The 21,984-nt window shown below is 43.7% G+C and overlaps 1 protein-coding gene across 1 annotated transcript in view; it reads right to left on the bottom strand.

The window, feature by feature from the left end:
• Positions 1-21,984, bottom strand: part of CACNA1I (calcium voltage-gated channel subunit alpha1 I) — a 148,036-nt gene that overhangs the window by 65,916 nt on the left and 60,136 nt on the right. Inside the window, exons 2-3 of the mRNA XM_062491357.1 lie at positions 16,748-16,859; positions 15,603-15,736 (exon numbers count right to left, since the gene is read on the bottom strand). Of these exons, the coding sequence (XP_062347341.1) occupies positions 15,603-15,736; positions 16,748-16,859 (246 nt within the window). The remainder of the gene's footprint in view (positions 1-15,602; positions 15,737-16,747; positions 16,860-21,984) is intronic.

Here is a 21,984-nt window from a genome sequence, read left to right as displayed (position 1 = left end):
GTCTCTTTGAAAGCATGGTGGGAAACTATTATAATCGTAATTTATCCTGGCCAGCAATTTCCACCTGAGGACCTCAAAGTACCTTTCATGTTTTCATGAACAGAGGTGCACAAGGCCTCCAGGAAGACATGGGCTGTTGTCACCAGCTCCCCTTGGGTAACTCTGATCTGCACATGGGATCAAGAGGGTGACAAAATTGGCAGGTGAAATAGCAGCAGTCAAGACAGGAACTGCTTCTACTGAATTTCTTCTTGGACATGAATAACAAAATTACAAAAAGTTCCCTTTTCCTTGGCCTTTTAACAAGACTCAAGAGACAGGAAGGTATTGGGGGGACAGCCTTTTGTTACTGCACCCTTTTCTCAGAACAAAAATGTTATCATTAAGACAGAAAGACCCACAAGTCAACCTGAAGCTTACCCAAATCCCCCTGACCAGGAATCACTGAGAATTAAATGAGGGAGATAAAGTGAGACATTGAGAGGGAAATGGGGTACAGCCAGTCTGTAAAAAATAATCAGGGAGAGGCATGGAGTGAAATGGAGCTGTGGACTGATCCTTCTATTGATTACCCTCCATTCAAGAGGACCTTGAAGAGCTAATACCTGGTTATCTGTCTACACCTTTCACAAAGGGGACTTATCAGAGTGATAGATTTTCAAACATGATGGGGTAAACCTGTCGAAGTGTTGTGATTATCCTCTCTCATGCTCTTCTTTCTTTCCCTTATTCCTTTCAGTCTGTTCTCTCATGCACTTTTAGGGTAATTGCATGAAATAATTCTTTCTCTGAAATGCAGTGGCATTCATTTACCTCCCTGGAGCTGTCAGTTCCACATATACCAAGTGCAGAAGAAGAGACAAGGGATTTCATGCAGGTAATCAAAGTATTCCTAACCCCCCCCAAAAAAAATCCTCGACCCCAAACCAAGCAAAAATCTTTAGCCAGCCTACAGAAAGAATTAGTGATAGAGGCCTAGGATCTGGTCAGATGAAATTGGGAAGCAGGTATGAAAGGAGGAGGACAGACACAGAGATATAAACGTGTGGACACGACTGCAGGACATCCCTGTGTGGTGCAAAGGCACACAGTGAAAGAGCCTTGAGTAAGCACTAACCAACCTTGCTCCAAATAAAGCAAGATTGTCCCATCAGCATGCTGTTGCTCCAGAATTAGACAGACCTGCTGAAATTTTGGAATTACAGTTACAGGTAAAGCACACTACAGACAGAGTTGTGCTGCTCCCAGGACATGAGCTAAGAGCTCTCTCTTCACAGAGAGCTGACACACAGAAGCAGCTTCCTGACTGAAGGAACCCCCCAGCACTGCAGTCTCTTTGGGGGTATGTATATGCACAGAAACATAAAGGCCTCAAGCTTGGTGAAGTCTCACTGAAGTTCCTTTCCTCTCCTAAAAACACTCATCTTGTAAGAAAAGTGGGTTTCCTCTGATGGGGAAAAAAAAATAAAAAAAAAAAAATTGAGAATTAGCAGAGCAGCCCAAAATAGAATCAAATGCCAAGTAAGCTGTTGGCCCAAAATACACCAAAAGTATTATTTCAAAGAATATTCAAAAGTATTTTTTTCTGAACTGCAAGGACCTAAATGAGAAGTCCTAAATAATACTACGGCCCTCAGAGAAACTAAGCACAGGGGAAAAGCACAGGACTAGGGGTGACATCTTTTCTTAGCCTTAACCACACAAAATTAGTTTTAAAATGTTTTCTAACCATTTGGGTTTTGTCCTCTTGTGGCAGCAGCCTGTGAGTAACCTTAACCAGGGGCACATCACTGCCTTCTCCTCGCTGGAATGAGTTTGCCACCTATGTAGAACTGTCCCTGTGTCACTAAAAAATTATCAATCATCTAAGTAGTGACCGTGGGTCCTTTCAGCACAAGACAAATGCTGCCTTAACTCAACTCTGTGGTTCATTCAGCAGCAAGCCAGCCTCCTGCAGCCCTCAGTGGCCACAGAGTCACAGATTTACTGCCATCATGTTCCAGTGTACCCAGACACAAAAAAAAGCTGAACAGACAATCACACTGCCAGGGAAAGCAGCAGGCTTGTCCCAGGCATGGGCTAGAAAAGGGCAACTACTAAATCTTTTAGAGAGCAACTTGTAACAAAAATGAACTCAGCCCTAGGAGCCCCAGGGCTTCAGCCCAGTTAACAGACCCCTTTTGCCCACAGTCCTTCCTCAGGCCTCCTGGTCTTGGCTGTGATAACAGAGAAATCCAGGATGCTTAAATCCCTGCAGATGAGATATGACTAATGTAGTCATGTAGATTGCATCCAAACAACTTCAATGCACCCGGTGTAATTTTGCATTAGGGCCTCTCATTTTCACCTTTTCACTTCTAGTCACCACTTCAGCATCACCTTATGTTCACGCTTCTCTTTGTGCAATGGTAGCATGCCCACACAATGCAGATGACCAAGGTGCAGTGAAACTCCACTGATTACCTAAATCCCACCCATCCTCTGTGTGAAAATGATAAATGCAAATGTTGTCTCCATTCTCTGATGAAATAGGAGCTCTAAGTGACTCTGCTGGAGTTTCCAGGCATCTGCAGCATTTCAGGGATTGCTAGCCCAGGTCTTTTTGTTGTTATTATCATTCTCTAGCCAGCCCTGCTCCCCACAGCCTGTGGACACTTAACCTGCTCTAGGTTTGGGCTGTACCCCATCTCCTAATGCCATACGTGGAGGTGATGTATGGCATTAGGAGATGTCAAAAGGAGGACAGTCAAAAAGACTCATCACAAAAAGTGATCAGTCAGAAGCTGGCAGCCGGTTTACGTCAGCAGGTTCACATTTTCTGTGTCTAGAGAGCTTGTGATTGTGGACCAGGTGTACTGTGCTCATTTGGACTCTCAGGCAGGTGGGTTTTGGATCCTTATCACACCAGCAACCTGCAGGACCCGGTGTTTGCTGGGTGTTTGTAAACCAAGGTAATGTTACAGCTGGTACAAAATGGTTGCCGCCTATTGAACTCCAGGAGACTCCCAGGCTCCTTGTCTTTGCTTTGTAGCAGCTCAGTGCCATGAGCAAGTGTAGCCCCCGTGACCTGACTACCCTTCAATCTTGTTCTCTCTCTCTTGGCTGCTTAAAGCATGTCTTGTTAGTAAACACCGTACATTCTTTAAGGTCTGGGGCACTCAGACAAAGTCTAGGATGTGGGAAGGGGAGGAAAGGAAAAAAAAAACCCAACTGGTTTTGAGTCCTTTCTGTTCATCATGAGGGAACAGGGTGAAATGCATCTCTTCTGAGGGAAACAGCAGCTCATTTCTGGCAGCACTAAAGTATTTTGTGGCCTCTTGCATGAGTGGGTGAGTGGAGGGACAAGTTCAGAAGCTTAAACTATGCTAAATCAGACAAACTTCTCATCTGTGATGGAATTTGAACACCAAGCTGCCAAGATAATTGAATATTTACAGTAATTCTTCTTCCCTTGCTAGAGGTTTTCTTTTTCAAAACCTTCCACATGAAACTCTTCTGGAAGGAGCTGGGATTGGCACAGGCAGTGCTCTCACACCACACAGCTGAAGTCTGACGCCTGTTGGGGACACTGTCAGAGTGGGAAATGGGACAGGGGCACTGGCTGCATGCATGGGGTTCATCCTGCAGAAGCAGGGAGATGCCTGGCAGGGAACACCTCTCCACTTGAGCTTTGCCTCCCTCCCCACTCTCAAGGCATCCCACCTGCTCCCTGCCTCTTTACATCTCTCTGACACACGCCTGCCTCCAACATGTCCACCTCTCATTTTAATCTTTCTTCTTAATTCCCACTTTTTCCATTTGCCCCTTGACTTTCCTCTGTATTTTTCCATTTAGGTAAATCTGCTCAGCTGAACACACAAAGGACCTGGAGTTAAACAGAGATGAGACCAAGCTACTGCAGGGAACAAGTGAGCAATTTGTTAGCACGCTGACCCTGTGCAGAATGTGCCTGGTCTCATGTACCTCTGTCCTGTGTCACGCCACTGGAGCAGACAGGGAATACACAGGGACAAGGGGGCATGGAAACCTTCAGTGCTCCTGAGGCCTCGACAGCACCACAATAGCTTCATCAGCTACAGCCTGGCACTTGTTTTGTCCTCTGCACCTGTGAGCTCCAGAGTGGGCTTGGACCTGCCTTGGCACTCACCAGAAATGCACGGCCCGCGTGGCACTGTGCCAGGCACAGGAGAGCAGACTGACCAGCAGCATGGAGGAATAAAGCTAAGGCCATCTAAAACAGACAGAGTGACAATACAAAAGCCGTGTAAAGAGTCCAGAAAATCCAGACTTTATCTGCTGCACGTGTGACTTGAGATAATATACTTATGCAATGCCTGGCTAGCTGCTACCTTGCAGTTACATTCAATGAAATCCATTATTAAAACAGTTCAAACATTACCATTTACCTCTTCATATTTACATCTCCTTATACCTTTATTAAACAGTTATTAACTTTCTTAATCTTGGCTTCTGAACTTCTGTTTGCTGAAAACTAGCAGCCAAGAAATGGTATTTAAAACCCATTCTGAAATCATTCATGAAGAATACCGAGGCAGTATTTTTCTTATGACACAAAGCCAATATGTTTTTGTCAAATTCAAAAGCTGCCTAATTCCCCTTCCCTGATAGAAGTTTTCAATTGAAATCTAATTAGCTACAGTCTAATCAATTCATATTTTTTTTGCCAAATAAATTTAGTTTTCCCACTGAAGCCAAAAACTTCATGCCTGTGACTTTCTAGCTGTAACTTCAGACTAGCTATAGGTCTCTGTGGGAAGTGAAGCTTTTTCTGCCTGTGGACTTTTATTTGATCCCTACACCTATGAGCACCTGATATGACCAGGTCAGAAGACTTGGATTGATCTCTGCTCTGAATTCCTTCAGCTTCTCAGTTCTGTCAGGACTCAGAGACTGGTATCTACCTATACCAAGGCTAGATGGGATTTAATCAATGTCTTCTCTGTACAGGAATATGCCTTTCTGTCCTCGGCTCTTTGATTTGGCAATCAAATTTTACAAACTGGAATTTCTACCACTTTGAAGATCTAGAACACAGGAGCCCATAGGAAAAAACATGAGACAGTCAGTTTTCCCTGACTGAAATTTTCAGATATCCAAAACTTGGAGCTGACATCTTTCCATTTACCAAAATGTCTAGTGCTTGATATATGAGTCATCCCACAGCTCAAATCTTCCACCTGATGTTTGTGGGGTGGTGGGAGACCAATTTACCCCTAAATTCTTCTGCTTTAGTCATATACACACGGATAAGAATGAGGTTTCACTGCCTCTGTTGGCTTCAAAGACTGTGGCTGCAATACAAAGAAGGAGAAAAGCTGGTATTTGCACTGGACAATGTACTCCAGTGGTCCCACATCTCCCCTCTTTCATTATAGTGCCATCCTGGGGGAAGGAAGATTAAAAAAAAAAAAGGCACGTACATCACTGGAGCCACACAGCCCTGGTCCTCTGTGGCCAGAGGTGTAGAAATGGGCAGGGAACATGGAGGGCTGGCCTAGCTGCCCCAGAAACTCCATCAGCTGAATCTGTGCTGTGGAAAGGGAAGGCAAGCAGTAAAATCCACTTACTGGGGGGGTCCATAACTGCCAGGATAGTGGGGACCAGCACTGGAGTAACACAATGAGGCAAGAGAAAGAGTGCTGCACAGACAGGCAGGAAAAAGAACACACAAAGAAAGGTCTAGAGCATGGGGCACGTGGCAACCAAGACACCTCCTGTCATGCCTTGCTAACGCTGGACCTGCCTGAGCTTGTGCTCAAAGAGAGCTGGAAGATTAATCCAATCTGTTGTAAATCCATCTGGACGTATTAGAAGCAGAGGCAGATGATTCTGATGAGGCTGACCAGACACTGGGCGAGAGTGGAGGGCTACTGCTTCCACTCAGAGTCTGCAGCCACAGGGTGCACACAAACCAGCTGATGTAGACAGACTACTTGCCAGCCTAGCTCCCAGCCAGGACCTATTTTTTTAAGATTTCTGTCTCACGCCCACCGTTTTGCTCTACAGCTGGACCCACATCCTTATTTTCCCCAAAGGTTCAGAAGGCTATAGCAAAAGTTAAAGACTCTTTCATTATTTGGACCTGATACTTTGCTCTATGAACATCGTGGTGCATAGAGCTGCCAGGCAGATCCCAGCACTGACTCTCCTATTAGCTCACTTGGGATATATCAATATGTCTATATAGATATAGATACCCAAAGAACAAACTGTGCATTTGTACCCATTTTGCTCAGTTTGGTGCCTCTGGGGCCAGGCTTGAACGTTTACCCTAAACAGATGATCCAAAATCCTTTCAGCATCTACCACAGAAGAAGTGGAATAACACAGTCAGCCTCCAAATTGCTCTGCAAAGCACAGTGTACTAAGCTAAGTAGTGCTGCTTATCTCGTTTAAATTTAGAGCTCATTATGCTGCAAAAAGACAACTCTCTGCTGACAGAAAAACTGAAAGATAGAAGCAAAAAAAAAACCAAAAAAACAAAAAGCCTTGCTAGTAAAACAAGAAATGCAAAAATTACACTCTTTTCCCCCCATTTATAAAATATAATAATAATAAAGAGTCCATAATTCTGTTAGTAAAAAGACATTTCCTCAGGGAGTGAGAGATCAGTTACTAATTACACAGTCAGCTCCTGAGCTGTGATGCTTTGTATTCTTAAAAAAATAACCTGCAACTCTCCCCCCTCCAGTACGAAGTATTTTTTTACCTTTTTTTTTAATATATTGCTGTGCAAGCAAAAGCCGCTGAAAGCTTCCAGAGCCTGTGAGACTGGTCCCTTGCTGCCTGGAATGTGATTATTTCACACCCTGGAACACTCAGATTTCTCTCCAAACTGTGTACTAAGAGAAAATGTCAGAGTTTCTTAATAGTTTCAGAGACATGATACGAAAGGACATAAGCAGGTTTTCACACTGTGATAAGAAAGCCAGAAGGACTTGCCAAGCTCAGATGACTGAATGCGAGTGATGGGGCCACACTTTTAAAAACCAAGAGCCAGAAAACAGGCTCTGAGCTCTGTATTTCACTGTTTAAGGGGTGGGGGGGAAAAGAAAATAAAAAAATAATGCCTGCATTTTGGTCCTGTAAGCCCCCTGGTTTTACCTTTTTTGGGGGTTTGTGAGTTGATTTTTTTTTTTAAAGAGACCTAACATTCACATGGCATGGAATTAGCTTTCAGGAAGGCAAAAAATCAGAGGCAATAATTGAGAGCTACACGTTACACAGGCAGGGTAGCGCTGCCTCCTTGTTTTGATTCTTCTCTGGTGTGATTCATTTCGTTTTGATGACTGCTTTCACTTCAATATGTTGCACATCTAGGGATAGTTTTACTGGGAGAAAGCAAATGAAATAATTAGTATCATTAGGGAGGAAAAAACGAGTGCATGTTTGAGGGGAGGGCTGTGCTGCTGCTATTTCTACCTTTGGTTAAGATGCTATTTAGCCTGCTACTTGCTGGTTTCCATCTTTTCCTGATCACTACTTGAAACACCTAATTGCTATATTTATTACAATTTTCTTTAACTTGCCATGATTTTATAGAGACTTCTATTTGGCATCGAACATTAGCTAACTAGGATTTTCTGAGCATTCTGCTGTTTACCCTGCTGCTAATAAGTATTTAATGATCTGAGATTTTAAAGTCATAACTATGCAAATTCTGGCCAGGTCCCTGAAGGACCGCAGTTAATTAAAAGCAAAGAAAAAGCAGAAGATTGGCAACACTTCCCCATATTGTGAGATTAAGGCCAGTTGGAGTGTTTCAGGCTAAGAGGCATCTTCCAGTGTGGAAGGGCACCATGCAGTGATGGATTTGTTTCCTGGAAACAGGTGGGCATTTGAGGATGGGGGGCTGGTACCTCACATCCTTCAGAGAGCTGCCAGTTCCTTTTCCTAGGCTAAAATTTAGAGGGATGAACTTAGGGCCATAAGTGCTTCCCACATAAGGAGAAAGTTGGTATTCAGTGATGCTGCACACGTTTGAAAAGAGCTTGGATGGATGAATTTGTGAAGCATCATCACTCCAAGTTTTTGGAAAGGATGCCATATCTAGGGAATTATGGGGAACAGAACTCAAGGACAGCAGATAACTACCGGAAAGAAAATGTAAAAGTAATATCTCAGTTAACAGAAATACTTTCCAGACTCCCAGTGTGGAAGCTGCATAAAGCACTCCTGAAGATGCAACTAACCAAAAGGCACAGGGAGAGTAAGAAGAAATGTTCTGCTCAGCTTAAGGGGCTGTCAGGCTTCCCTGAGAAGAGATCTTCAGCTGTACAAAGGCTGCATAACTGCTTGGAAAGAAAAAGTTGCTTTGGAAAAGAAACGGAGATACCAGGAGAGATGTGCTGCCATGTTATAGGTGAAACTAAAAAGCAAATTTAGGAAGGCTTTCAGATTTCAAGGAGACTATTTACCCATAATGATGTGTTTTGAAACTAATTGTTTTCCTTATCATGGTAGATACACCACATATTATAGATCTGTATTTGTGTCCATCTCTGAAGAAGCTGGACAAGAAATATTCAGCTGAACTCCTTAGTGGCACATTCTAGCCAACAGGCAAAAAGGTGATGGAGGAATCTGCTAACAAAGTGCTGGCTTGGCCAGCCACATAGAGTAAGAAACTGGCAGAGAACTGGGGTAGACTTGTCCAGAAATATTAACCAGCATTTCATTAGAAGAAAAAGTAGGTTTTAGAGAACTGAAAGACCAGTCCTAAGATTAAATAAAAGACCAAAGGGAAAAGTGATAAAACTAGGAAAAGAGTTAATTCTTACAGAACCTCCATGTCAAGAACAAGACTAATCAAGGCACTAAAAGATGTAAAGAGGAGAAAAATAGTGTCGCCTCTACACCTGTGCCAGGGGCCTGAGTAATAAAGAGAACAAGAATTGTTCATTTTATGAACATAATGCCTAAATGACATTAGGAAGGCCTGGTGGGAAAATCTGCATGAAAGGAATATTAAGATCAAGGATTTTAACTTAGTAGGGAGGCTCAAGTGGACAGAAAGAGAGAGGGAGTAACATACACTGTCAAAAATGGCATTTTCTTGTACTGAATCAGTGACAAAACACAGATTAATTTTCTACCATCCAGAGAATTCCTCCTGGCTAGAGAAATGAGCTGACAAGAGCCTCACAAAATTCAACAGATGAATGCAAGGTCCTGCATTTGGGCTGGACTGATGGACAGTGGCACTGCTGAAAAGGAGCTGCCAGTCCTAGGGGACGTGCCCATGCAGGAAGGACAGTGACATACCAAGCTGCAGCAGTTGCATTGCAGCTGGTGGATGAGGGAGGGGTTGTGCCCCTTTACTTTGCACTCAGTAGACCATGTCTAAAACAGCACATTCACTTCTGGCCCTCCAATTAAAGAAGGTGTTGATAAGTTGTTCAAGGGAGGGTCACCAAGATGCTCAGGGTTGGAGCATCTGTCCTGGGAGGAGAGGCTGAAGGATGTGGGCTTGTTCAATTTGGAAAGGAGATGATTTTGGGTGGGACCTAATGGCAATTCCTTGATACTTACAATGCATCAGTGAGATTAAGCCAGAATCTTCACAGTGCCACATGGCAGGAGAGCAAGACACAACCAACAGAAAACCAGGGAGGAAAGGGAGGTTCAGACCAATTACAGAGATATGTCAGCACTGGGGCTGGGATGGTGAGATGGTGCCCTCTCCATCTGTGGTGATTGTCAAGATTTGACTGGAACACCTTAACTGGAGTTTGCTGTTGACCCTCCTTTGAGCAGCAAGATTGGAGTGAAGACCCCACAAGGCCCTCTCCAACCCAGATTATCTATGATCCTATGAACGTGATTAGGTATGTCCAGATCACACCAGAATACAGGCTTGACTAGCTCTCTTGATAAAAGCACTCACCAAATTCACCTTTAAGAATTAAATTTGAGCAATCCGCTGGTGTACCTAAATCTCTTTGGAAGTTCCCAGCCTTAAAAATCACAGAAAATTGTATTCAAGAATGGAAGACAGAGATATTGACTATCAAGTTCTATCAAAAAAATCATAGACCTTGATTTCATGTGTTATGTCCAGCTCATGTAAGGTCATCAACAGCACCAGATATATCTGGTGGATTTGAGAGGCCATATTCATGAATTTGAAACCTCACAGAAACAGCCATAGAATCATAAAATCATTTAGATTGGAAAACACCTTTAACATCATTGAGTCCAACTCAGCCTAGCCAAGTCCACCACTAAGGCCTGTCCTTAAGCACCAGTCACATCTACGTGACTTTAAAATAGCTCCAAGTGTCAAACTAGTCAGACTTCAATTCATGAGCTGTGGAGTACAGTCAAGTGGTGTTTAGGAATGTTTATCAGGTATCCAAGAACCTTCAGTACAGACAAGCAAGGTGAACAGGCTAAAAAGACGGTACAACATGAGTGAAAACAAAAGCAGCAGTGTAATAGCAGGAGAGGGGAAGGTGATCGCCATTAATATAAATTAGGAGACGGACTTGTAGAAAATGTGTAAGATAACTGAAAGAGCACATAAAATGGTCTAAGTTTTGGAACAAGAAAACAGAGTTGTCACTAACAGTGTAAAAAAGGCAGGAAATATCAGTTAAAAAAAAGTCCTCTGGGGAAGGTCAGATGATGTATGTGCACCATTGATCATAATGAGCTAATTTCAGCTCCAGCTGTGATCAAGTATTTCAGGCTGTGCCTAAATAGGGATTTTCTAAGATAAGCAAGCCTGGACAATTTTTATGCAAGAGTTTTAAAAGAGACAGCCAGAAAAGATCTGGACCAGTACTGATAATTTTTGATTAGACTCAGAAAACTGGGCAAGAATCCAAGGGTCAGAGGAATTCTGATGTTGTGCCAGTACACAGTGATCTCAATGACGGGAGTGATGCTAGTGACTGGACAGCAATAAAATCATCAATATGCATCTTGGATGGATTATGGATTAAAAGTGGATAGCAAAATTAACCACACCCAATACAAGTTTAAGGAAAAATAGACATCATCAAATTAATGTGCTATAATCTCTTTAGAGATTACAAGTCTGGTTCACGCAAGTAATTAGGTTGATATGGCTGGAATGATATGTAATCATCATGACATACATTAGCTGGAGAAAAACTGTCTAAGTAATAAACTTCACATGCAACACTAAATGGGGATTCATTTGTGAGCAGATGTACTTCTGTAATGCACAATTCTTGCCACTCTGTTCTTTATTTATTTATCACAACCTGACAGAGAACTAAAAAAGTCACTGATGGATTTTGCAGTTGAGGCATATTTTTGGGAGAACAGAAAAGAAACGAAAATGACAAGTCAGGGATAGAACAGCATGAACTGCTTTGGAAATGCAAATAATATGTATTCCAGTATTCCAGTGTGAAAAAATGGAACCAACATACATCTGTGAACAAAGTTTACTGTTCCTACTAATAGGAAGGGGTTTTCTCTCTTCAGAAGAGATGGGGGGGAAAAAAAACCCAACCAATCAAGCTTGTAGGCAATGAAGAAAGCAGCTGAATGAATTGATAGCGAGGTGCTGCGATTGAATGGGCAGGCTACTGCAGTATGTGGCTATAGGAAACAGGAAATTTCACGCAGGAATAGTAAGACAATATTGCAACCAACAGCACTGAAGCAGACTGAAGCACTGACAGAATGCTATGTCTTGCTCTGTAATGTACCACTTTTAAAAGCTGCTTAAGAACAACACGAGAATGTCTCAAAATGCCAAAATATCCAAAATGCCATTCCTCACACCAAAGGTAAGGACAGGATGGAATTTGACCACAGTTTGAGATCTACAGACAGACCCTCTCCTCAGCCAATGGATATCAAGCGACAAGTAGTTAGAGAAAGATTTTGGATGTATTTTTGGGGACACAAGAGTAATCACAATACCCCTCCTCCCCTCCCACCACGTAGTGAAGCCTCTGCACCTTAATTTGCCTAACATGTCCCAGGGATGCCACAGAAGGGGGCAAAGACAGACAAAACTCCCACCACAGATGGTTAATCACAGCACTTGGCTCATGAGAGGCAGAACAACAACTCCCTATATGGAATCATGTCCCCGAGGTCAGGGAGAGCCCCAGGTCAGATGTATAAAGGGATGGTATCCCCTTTTCTAGAGCGACAGTGGTATCATCTCCAACCACACGTGAGTGCTACTGATTCACAGAATAGGGCGAGCAGGGGAAATTTTTCACTCTTGTATTGTAAGAGAACTTCCTGGCTTAAAAAGTTGATGAGTATGAGCCCAGAAACAAATGACTCTTCCCCTAAATTCACACACACATAAAGACTCTGGCTGACATTTCCAATCTGATTAGCTTTCTCATTATCTCAACTTTCAAACCATCATAGGCTCTCAACTTGGGGAAGCTGCCCTCTGAAGTCACCTCAGTTCAAGCTCTCGGAGCACACCCATCACTGTGGGAAACAAATGACGACAGACGAGACCTAATCACAAATGGAAGGGAAGAGGGACTCCCACCAGGACAGCTGGTGGTGACGAGCACAGTCTGCTTGAAACGTCTGGGAACTTGCAACCTCCTGTCACCAGCAAGCAGTTGGTGAACGGGAGCATTGACAAGCTGAATCTACAGCCCTGGTTGTTTCTTCAAACAGAATTGCTTCTTATGATTTTTGGAGTTCTGAGGAGAACAATGAGGGAGAGCATTAACTTATTGCTGTTGTTTTGGGTTTTTTCCTAGGCCTTTCAGAAAAAAAGCCACAAAGGTGGTTAGGGGAGGGAGTGTTCAAGAGGGGAGAAAGTTCTGGTGATGTCAGCTCCTATTGCCATGGAAACGGATCATTTTTAGTGACAATGGAGCCTTCCTCCTTGAGCTGCTGGGTTGCAGGGGCAAGCAGGGCAAGGGCACATGAGGGAATTCAGCTAACTAAAACTATAGCTTCTGGCTTTCCAAGGAAGTGAGGAAATAACTACGAATGATTGCCTGAATAAATGGTTTATGTAACCAAAACACCGTCTGGGGCCATAGCAGCAAATATTCATTTTGCTCTTTGATGAAACATGTTGTCGTGCCACAAGCCAGATGGAGACAGCTCAGATGCCCAGGAATGCCCCATGGAATGAGCCGCCACTGCACCTCACTTTTCCATGCTACTGTCTATTCTTTGCAACCTTTGCTGCCTTGCTGGTGTTTATTTGGAAAGGGAGAAGGGAGGAGAAAAGGCTGGGAAGTACAGTCCATATTCTTGAAGCTGCATGGACTCTAGGCTGGGCATTGCTCCCCAACATCAGGGGTGTTCCTTAGGAGCCAAGTTTATGACCTCCCTTACAGAAAACAGGAATCCAGGATGATAAAAAGGAGAAGGATCTTCGGAAAAACTGATTAGCCTCTGATCAGGATCTAACTCCCTGGCATGGAGAAAATGTGCAAGACCTATTGCTAGGCGTCCTCCCTAAGTCAGAATGCTAAGGCAGCATCTGGAAAATGTTCCAGGTGTGGAATCAATAAGGATAAAGATTGGAGCTTACATTTGAGGTTGAGCAAAAGCCTGCAGTATGTAAGGACAAGTTAAAGCCCTGGATTTGATTTAAACAGTGCAGAAAATTTTAATGAATTTCAAAGAATAATGAATTAATAACCACAAGCTTTTATAACTCGAAATACATTATATAGTCATTAGTTCTATACAACTAAATGGAAAAATCTTTCTTTAGCAGAAGTCCTTTGAGATCAGGTATTCTAATGAGATTACTATCATTTCATTCTGACACCTCATGAGGACAATGGAATAGAAATCAGGAAAAAAATTTCTTTCTGTTTTGGACCCAAAATAAAAAATCCTCCACATAGATTATTTCATATCTAAGGGGTTGATTCCAAGTCTCCTTGGCAATAAAAGAAGTTCAGAAATGAGCTTTTTTTTCCCCCCTGGTACCGCTATCAGATGCACAAAAGACACTGCCTCTCCTCAAATTTCTGCCAGCAATGGTGACAGAAGGAAATATGGAAGGGAGTTTGCTTCCTTCTTGTCTAGGTAGTGTGGGTTTCACCTGTTTTGTGCATGAAGTGTTTGAGCTCTCCCTCTTTCCTTTAGTATTGCCCCACTGATTTCACCATCTCTTCAGATTGCTCCACTCACATACCATGCTTGCAGGGATCCCAAGCAGAGCAAGACCCCCAATTCCCAAGCCTTTTTACCTCATATACTGGTTTTCCTGTGCTCGCCTGGAGCAGACTCTTTCTCCCAGCATACTGCAGCCTATCACCTGCAGAGAGGATCACCATAAGCCCAAGGTCCCCTTTTGAAACCTACTCAGCTTTTCCTTCCTCAAAGGCTGCTGTGCTAGGGTCTTGCTTTCCCTGCATCCAGTCTCCAGCAATTTTGCCACCAGGAGCTCAGGCTCAGGCTAGAACATACAATGATCTGGCTTTCCTCAGCACCATGTCTCAGGGGCTTTAACTGGTACTCCTCATGTCAGGCCATTTTAAATCAGACGTTAATCTCAGCAGGTTCAGCTACAAGAAAGGTCTTCCCATCTCACACATATTGTGTTAATTTAGAAAAGCCCACAGCTTTCATCTGCCTGTCCTCCTTTCATACACAACCTGGTTGAGAATCAGCCTTCCAATTTTTACAGTTGCACTGAGTGTGAAAATCTCTGCTCCTCCCAGAAGCAAACAATTATCTGCTTCTCCAGAGGGATTGACTTTCAAGTCTTGCTCTAGAAGAACTCTGTCAAAAGCAAATATAAAGATGGTGCTGCTCCACACCATGGGGGAAAACTCTGCAAAGTGAGCTCAAACTCGCTGCTAGCTCAATCACTAATACGTGCACTTCCAGGTAGCAGTGGAGCTGGTAATTCCTGGCTAAAGAAAAATAAAATTGAGGTCTTCTATCTGGAAAGATGTTCACTTTTTTCTGTGAGAAGAGCAATAGAACACATTTATTTCTGATTTGTTTTTATTATCTCACAAGGCATTCTAATTGAAAATTAGAATTCTGGGGGAAAAAAGCACATCCCACTGGTATCAGAAATGGACATTTTGCTGTGATTTAACAGGCAAATTCTGGTAGACTTTCCACTTGATGCATGCAGAGGGGAAAATCAAAGCTTCACCATAGCAACTTTGTTGTAAAAAACCCTCAAATGTCAACTTGTCCCAATAGTGCTGCGGGTGATGCTGGTGCAATACAAAACCAAAAAACCCTGAATTAAAAAAAACACATTTCTACCCTTGAAACACAGTTGCTGGAAACAAATGCAAGCTTTAGTTTTGATTCTGGTAAAGGTTATGCCTCTTCTACTCAGACATTTTAAAAACACAAAAACCCAGAAATGTTTCTGGTCAAGCTCTTCCACTGGTACAAATTAATACCCTCTACTGAAGTTGTGCTAGATAGATGGCTGCACATCAGCTGAGGAGTTAAGCTACCTTGTGTTCTCCTTCTTCCATTGGCTGCTAACCCCAGCATGCCCAATTCCAGCTTGACAACTGCACCAGAGAAACACCAGAGTGGAAATTTTCTCCTCAGTTACATCATTCCTGTTCCATACAGGACTCTAGTAAGCCCAGAATAAACAAATACAGAAATTATCAACCTACCCAGCCATGACAATGAAGAAATCCAGGCGGTTCCAGGTATCTCCAAGGTAACACTTCTTGCCAAAGATCCCCAGGGCCACCATCTTCAAGACCATTTCCATGGCAAAGAAGATGAAGATGAAATCATCAAACACCTGCCAAACAGAAACCCAAGAGCATATTTGACAAGCATTCTCAGCCTTGAACTTTAAAACACAGAATATGAGAAAAATACCATTTTCAGCATACACCTGAAAATGAGATAGAGGCAGGACTGGAAAAGTTTCTTTCATGTAGCCCTGGCATCACACTTTCTTGCTTCTCACGTTCAGTGGGGGCTTTTATAGGTTTTTTTCACCCATAGGTGAAGTAACTGATGCAGACTCAGACTCCTTACATGGACTTGAAAAGTGGTGTTGGTTCAGCACCAGCAGATCTAAACCTGGCCAGGAAAACACTGCTTTTCCAAGATCCCCCCAGGAGGGACTGCTCATCACATCGCTGCAAATGGCTCAGCTGAGGCCATAGTGCAGCTTCCCACACAGTTTGGGCAGCATGCACCCATCACAGAGTGCAGCTTCAGACACCTGAAGGCCTTAGCTACAACAACACAAGGGTGGATGACACCCTTTGCTATCACCTTCTCTTTGGGGAAACATCAAGCACAGCTGGTGTGTTTACAGCCTGGATGTACTCATGGCCTTGCTAAGCATTCCTTTTATTTCCTCTCCCTTTGGGCATCCTGAATGTCACAGTATCTGTTGAATCAGTAATAGTCTTGCACATCACCAGACTAGCAAATGCATTGGAGGCTGCTACTCCCTCCTGCCTGGATCATGTAACCTTAGTTATTTCTCCCTGGCTTAACCCTGACCTTTGTGTCTTGTAGGTGCCTGTGCCAGGAAATCCCTGCTTACGTGCAAGTTCAGGAACATTAGCAAGTGTTCAGTGTTGCACAGTCACAAGTCAAGTTCATTCATTCTCTCTCTTGTCCTATTGCCCTCCTCAAAGCAAGCCCTTGCCATTTTACAACAGGATATCTCACTGCCAGGGACAGCCTTGCCAGCCTCTCCAGGAAGATATCGCCCACACGCTGAAGGAAAGCATGCATGAAAATCTGTGACTTGGACTGAAGCACCATCACAACAAGAAGGAAATCTACTTACCTGCAAGATTTTACACCTGTCCGAAAGGCAGTCCATATCCTCACATGGCTGGTACATTCCCAGGGTAACACAGTTTAGCAAAATCACCATCATGCTGACACACTCGAACCAGGTGCAAAAGAGTCAAGGAAAACTTCTGCAAAAGCATCGTGGCTGAGATAAGCTTGCTCTAGGCTTGAAGTATCACAATAGGAAGATTAAGGGAAAGAAGTGCTGGTAAGCCTGATTTATTAGACTGCCACATTCTCCATACTCAGTTCATCACTACTCCATTTCTTGATTAAGCCAAAAGTCTTTCGTAAAAGGGAAAGTAGAGGTAGCACAAAAGGCCTGAAGCACTCACACAAGTCAAACGACTGCCATAGGCAAACACATGCTTGCTCCTTTCCTGTTGGTTTGCTGAGTCCCTTCCCCCACTGATTTACTGAATCTTCCAAACATTTGGAAGACACTTTCTAAGGAAGCCTATACCTGAATGTATCAGAGATCTCCAGGGTCTAGGGATCTAATCAAAATGGGCAGATTGATGTCTACACAATTATTGCCCTTCTGGGAAGGGGGTACAAGATGAGGCTAGAACTCTCTCTTGTGCCCTCCCAGAGAAACTTGTGGGTAAAGAAGTGCCACTGGCCTGTCTAATCTGTTACTGTGCTTTCAGCAGCGACCCACGCTGTATAAAACTCCACCATGTGCCCAGGTTATTCAGTAACTATGAGGAAAAACTGTGTTTCTGACCCCAGCTGGTGATCTGTTTATGCCCTAAAGCATGAGGATTGATAGTCCTTATAATTGTTTTCTCAGCTACACTGCTGTCCCTGCAGATGCTTTGCTTATTCATTTGAATCCTTTGTTGACAATCTTGCTAAAATATCTGCTTCGGTAATAGTTGGCAGCCCTGAGCTACACTGCCTAATTATACTTTACATTAAAAACTGTTCCCTCCTATTTATTATTAATTTGTTGTCTTATAATTTCATCAAGTGCCACTTCATTTATGTATTAGAGAAGTGGATAAAAATGGTGTATTTGTGTGACCTTTGTACTCTACATACTCTAGCTGCCCCCTCTCACCATCCCTCTCCTCAAGCCTGATACACGCTCATCCAAGAACTCATTTACAGTATTTTAGCTCTACAAGTGAGTGCATTTGTGCAGTACTTTCCAGTGTTCCCATTGCAAAGCAGTGATGAGGAGTGAGTAGACCTCCAGCCTCTGGCAGAAACATTCTTGGGCATTTTCAACACCTCACAACAACATATCTGCCCAGTTTCCACTGTCAGACAATTTTATCTTTTTCAAGTAGAAGAGGCACAAAATTATCTACTTAAAATACAACCCACTGAGTGCATCCATTTTCAGTCCTTTCAGTATTGAATCTAAAAGAGTGGCCTGTATCTCTGATCACTTCTGAAAGACATTCAGCTTCTGTGGTTTGTTCTGAGCAGCTCTTCCATGCTCATTCTCTGACAGTGATTTATGACTAAACTACACAATCTGATCTAGAAGATTATTAATTGTCTCTCTTCTCCCCCACCTGGTTTGTGGTGAGCTACCTTCAGTTGCAAAATCAGACAGGAGCAGGGCACTAGTTCTACTGCTGCAATTATGCTCTAAGGTGATTTCAAGAATGCATTATCACTATCCCTCACAAAGTTAATCCCATCTGCTTTACAAAGTAATGCACACAAAGCCCACCAAAACTAGGGCCCTTTCCTGAGAGGAATGTACCAAAAAGGCACAAAGAAAGTATTTTCACCCAGGGTCTACGCAACACAACTTCAACTTCCCACCTTTCTCTCTCTTGCACATTTCTTTAATGATCTGATCTGAAGCCCAGAAAAGCAATTTGAGACATTTCCATTAGCTCACACAGGGTTTTCAGATAAGACTGCAGTTCTTTTCTGGACTCCTCAAAATCTGCTTGGTGTCACCATTCCATTACAAAACCACAGAATGGTTGATGTTGGTAGGACCTCTGGAGGTCATCTTCTCCACCTTCCCTGTTCAAAGCAGCATCAACTACAGCAGATTGCTCAGGGTTGCATCCACGTGGGGTTTGAATATCTTCAGGTATAGAGGCACCAACCTGTTCCAGCATCTGACTATTTACACAGAAGTAACATAGAAGTACATACCCCACTTTTCAGGCTGTGACCATTACCTCTTGGCCTGTCACTGGGCATCACTGAGCAGTCTGTGTCCTTTACTCCTCCCATCAGGTATTGATACACATGGATAAGAGCTCCCTAAACCATCTTTCCTGCAGGCTGAGCAGCCCCAGCTCTCTCAGCCTTTTCCATTTGGCAACAGGTGGTTTGACAATTACTAGAAAGGCAGCACCAGTGAAGCCCTGACAGAGGGATCAGTGCTGAATGACATTTCTCAAGGGGCAAAAACAGATTTTGAGCAGCCTGAGACAATGCTTGCAAAAGTCCTTCTCCCTGGACATAAGGGGGTCAAAAGATATGTGGGCAAAACCAGGGCCTCAAATGCTCCTGGGATGACAAACAAAAAGCAGAAATTATTTTAAAAGCCAGTTGGTCTGTTGTTTTATTTTTCCAGAAAGCATGACACGAGAGAGCTGGAGAGACTACTCTGACTACAGCCAAACTCAGGAGTTTTTATTTAACACAGACCTACACTTCTGCTCCCTGCCCTTGCAGTGATCCCAACAAGGCCATGCAGACCATGGCAGGGTGAGGTCAGCAGGTGAGACCCTGAAGCACAAGACCTGACAAGCCATGGCAAATGCTCCCAAAAAAGCATGAAACTTGGGCCAGACCTGCAATCTCATCTCATCTTCCTGTTCAAAATGCTATGGCCAGTTGCAGGTTATTTTTTTCTCCCTGTTTTTTAGGTATCAGCTCTCAAAGTTTGCCAGCATTTTCCAGGTTTCCCAAGAATATTACAGAACTGCTGGTCATTCCTAGGATGCTGCAGTGACATTAGAAAAAGCCACTGCCCCATGGTTTTCCTTTCAGAGCAGTTGGAAACACTGCAAAATCACATCAAACCTTCAGCAGAAAGGAAGAAAGTGCAAGAAGAAAACCAGAGCATATCCTACCCCGAGTCAGGAGGGGTTGCTGCCTGCTTGGGTCGGTGGAGGGGGTAATTAGGACTATCTGCTGCCTTCAATGTGTCACCATTGTCAACCACAGCTACTGCCTTCTGTCACCACAGCAACAGCCTGCAGCCAGGTTTATCATCTTTCTTTCGGCAATGCCTTCCCTCTCCCACATCCCTTACCCCCCTCCTTTTCCCTGTGCCTGAGCCTGTAATTAATTGCAGCTGCTGACAAAGCCAGTCTTCATAATCTGCATCATTCAGTCAGAAGTTTCATTATTAATTAACTTCTTTCAAAGTTTAAATCTCCTAATTACAAGCAAACCCGTGCACATGTTCTCCCCGCCCCACTCCAGCCCTTCTTCGCTGCTTCTCTCCCTTCCCACAGCCTCACTCCCAGTGTTTTTCCCCATGAGTTTTGGGGCCTGCAAATGGTTTGAAAAACTAAAAGCATACCCCCCCCCCCCCCCTCCAATTTCTGTCCATGGCCACCTTCTCTCCTTGGCCACCACAAGGTGCTTCAGAGGAAGGTACCATAAAATTCACAGAAATCCACTTTGTAAAAGCTTGCCCTTAAAGGGAGGGTTCCCCCCCTCCTGACAGTTCACAGTTGATTCAAACCCTTTCAGATAAAAGGACCATGGCCCTCATTCAAAAAAAAAGAAATACAGCAAAAAATAATTATCTCCTGAGCTAATCACAATATTCTCAGTTGGGAGGCTCCACAAGGATTGAGTAACCATGGGCTGGTATTATTATCCGCATAAGTCTCTCCTCCTTAAAAAAGTTTTCTTCATTTCATGCCTGTCTGGGGACATCAAGATCCATATCTAGACTAACTATATTTTGCCTAAAAAAACTTGCACTGGTCCTATACCTGTGGCAGCAAGACTTTTCTTTGCTGCTGGGTGCCAGCCCTGTCCTTCCGCACCCTGAGCAGGGTCTGGCCAGGTGCTGGCCAGAGACAGCCACTGTGAATCTACTGACACTCCATCCTATGGACAGGGCACCTCTGGGGTGAGGGTATGTTCAGCAGGGACATGCATCACCAGCACACACCAGGAGAGACCTGTCACTCACCCCAAACCATCTGGGATGCACTGAAAGCCATAAGCTACAGGATAGTTTAGGAGATACATAGATGTTTCTGGGACACCTTTTGTGGTAGTGCTTGATAACGTGGCTGTGAATAATGAAAGATGATGTTAGAAACAGGTCACGGGAGACAGGCAAAGTTTTTGGGCTCATTTCTGAATGACAAATAGCAGAAGAAATATCTACTGTGCTGGAGCTGTTAATACCTTGCACCTAAAAAGCTGAGCACCACTTAAGATTATTGGGATTGACCTTAACCTCCATTTTCTATCACTGACAAAAACACAACAGAGCAAAATAAAACAGTGCTTTCAGGTCCCCTCTCCTCTTCCTCCATCATCAGCTGCAGAGGCACAGGTAGATCCCCAGAGGCTGGCACTCCTAAGAGCACAGAAAATATATAAGCTTTATAAGCATGACAATCCCTCAGTGTTTCCTGCTGCTATTTCCAAACTACTCCTAGGGTATTCCTTGTGTCAATTAAAGTCCTGAACATCTTAGACCTGTTTAACGTGCAGAGAAATGCCTGACTACAAAGCATTTTCAGCAAGGTGGAAAAGCCTGCCAGCTGTGTGGTATAGCTGGTCATGGCAGAACCTGTTCCTGCCCCAAAATGGACAGAAGAGCAGCTCAGTGACTCAAGTGGAAACATGGAGCCCCATGCAATGCATCCTGAACACCAGCCACCCCTCGCACAACTCCTTGTGGCTTCCCATCTCTGAAGTGCTGCCAGGCAGACTCAGATGAGGACACTGCATCACATCTGCATGAATCACTCCTCTCTGCTTCCCCTTTGGGCTCCCCCCCACTCCCCACTCATCCCACCAGCTAAGTGGCTTCACGCTGCCATTCCAGTCTGCAGTCACATTTTCTTTCCCTCCTTTTGAAACAAGCTAAGGACAGAGCCGTGTTCCTTGCCTATTTTCCTCCCCTGTGATTGTCCTGCAAGAAGCCAGTAGGATGCTGTACTGGAAGCAGGACAGTTAATATTCCATTTATAATGGAAGGAGAGATTTGTTGTAAAGGTCACAGAATGCAACAGCCCCAAGGAAAAAAAATACTCATCTTCTCTACCTCAT

Source organism: Cinclus cinclus, chromosome 4 (assembly GCF_963662255.1).
Source record: "Cinclus cinclus chromosome 4, bCinCin1.1, whole genome shotgun sequence".
NCBI classification, from domain to species: Eukaryota; Metazoa; Chordata; class Aves; order Passeriformes; family Cinclidae; genus Cinclus; species Cinclus cinclus.
This window is presented reverse-complemented; position numbering and strand designations above follow the sequence as displayed.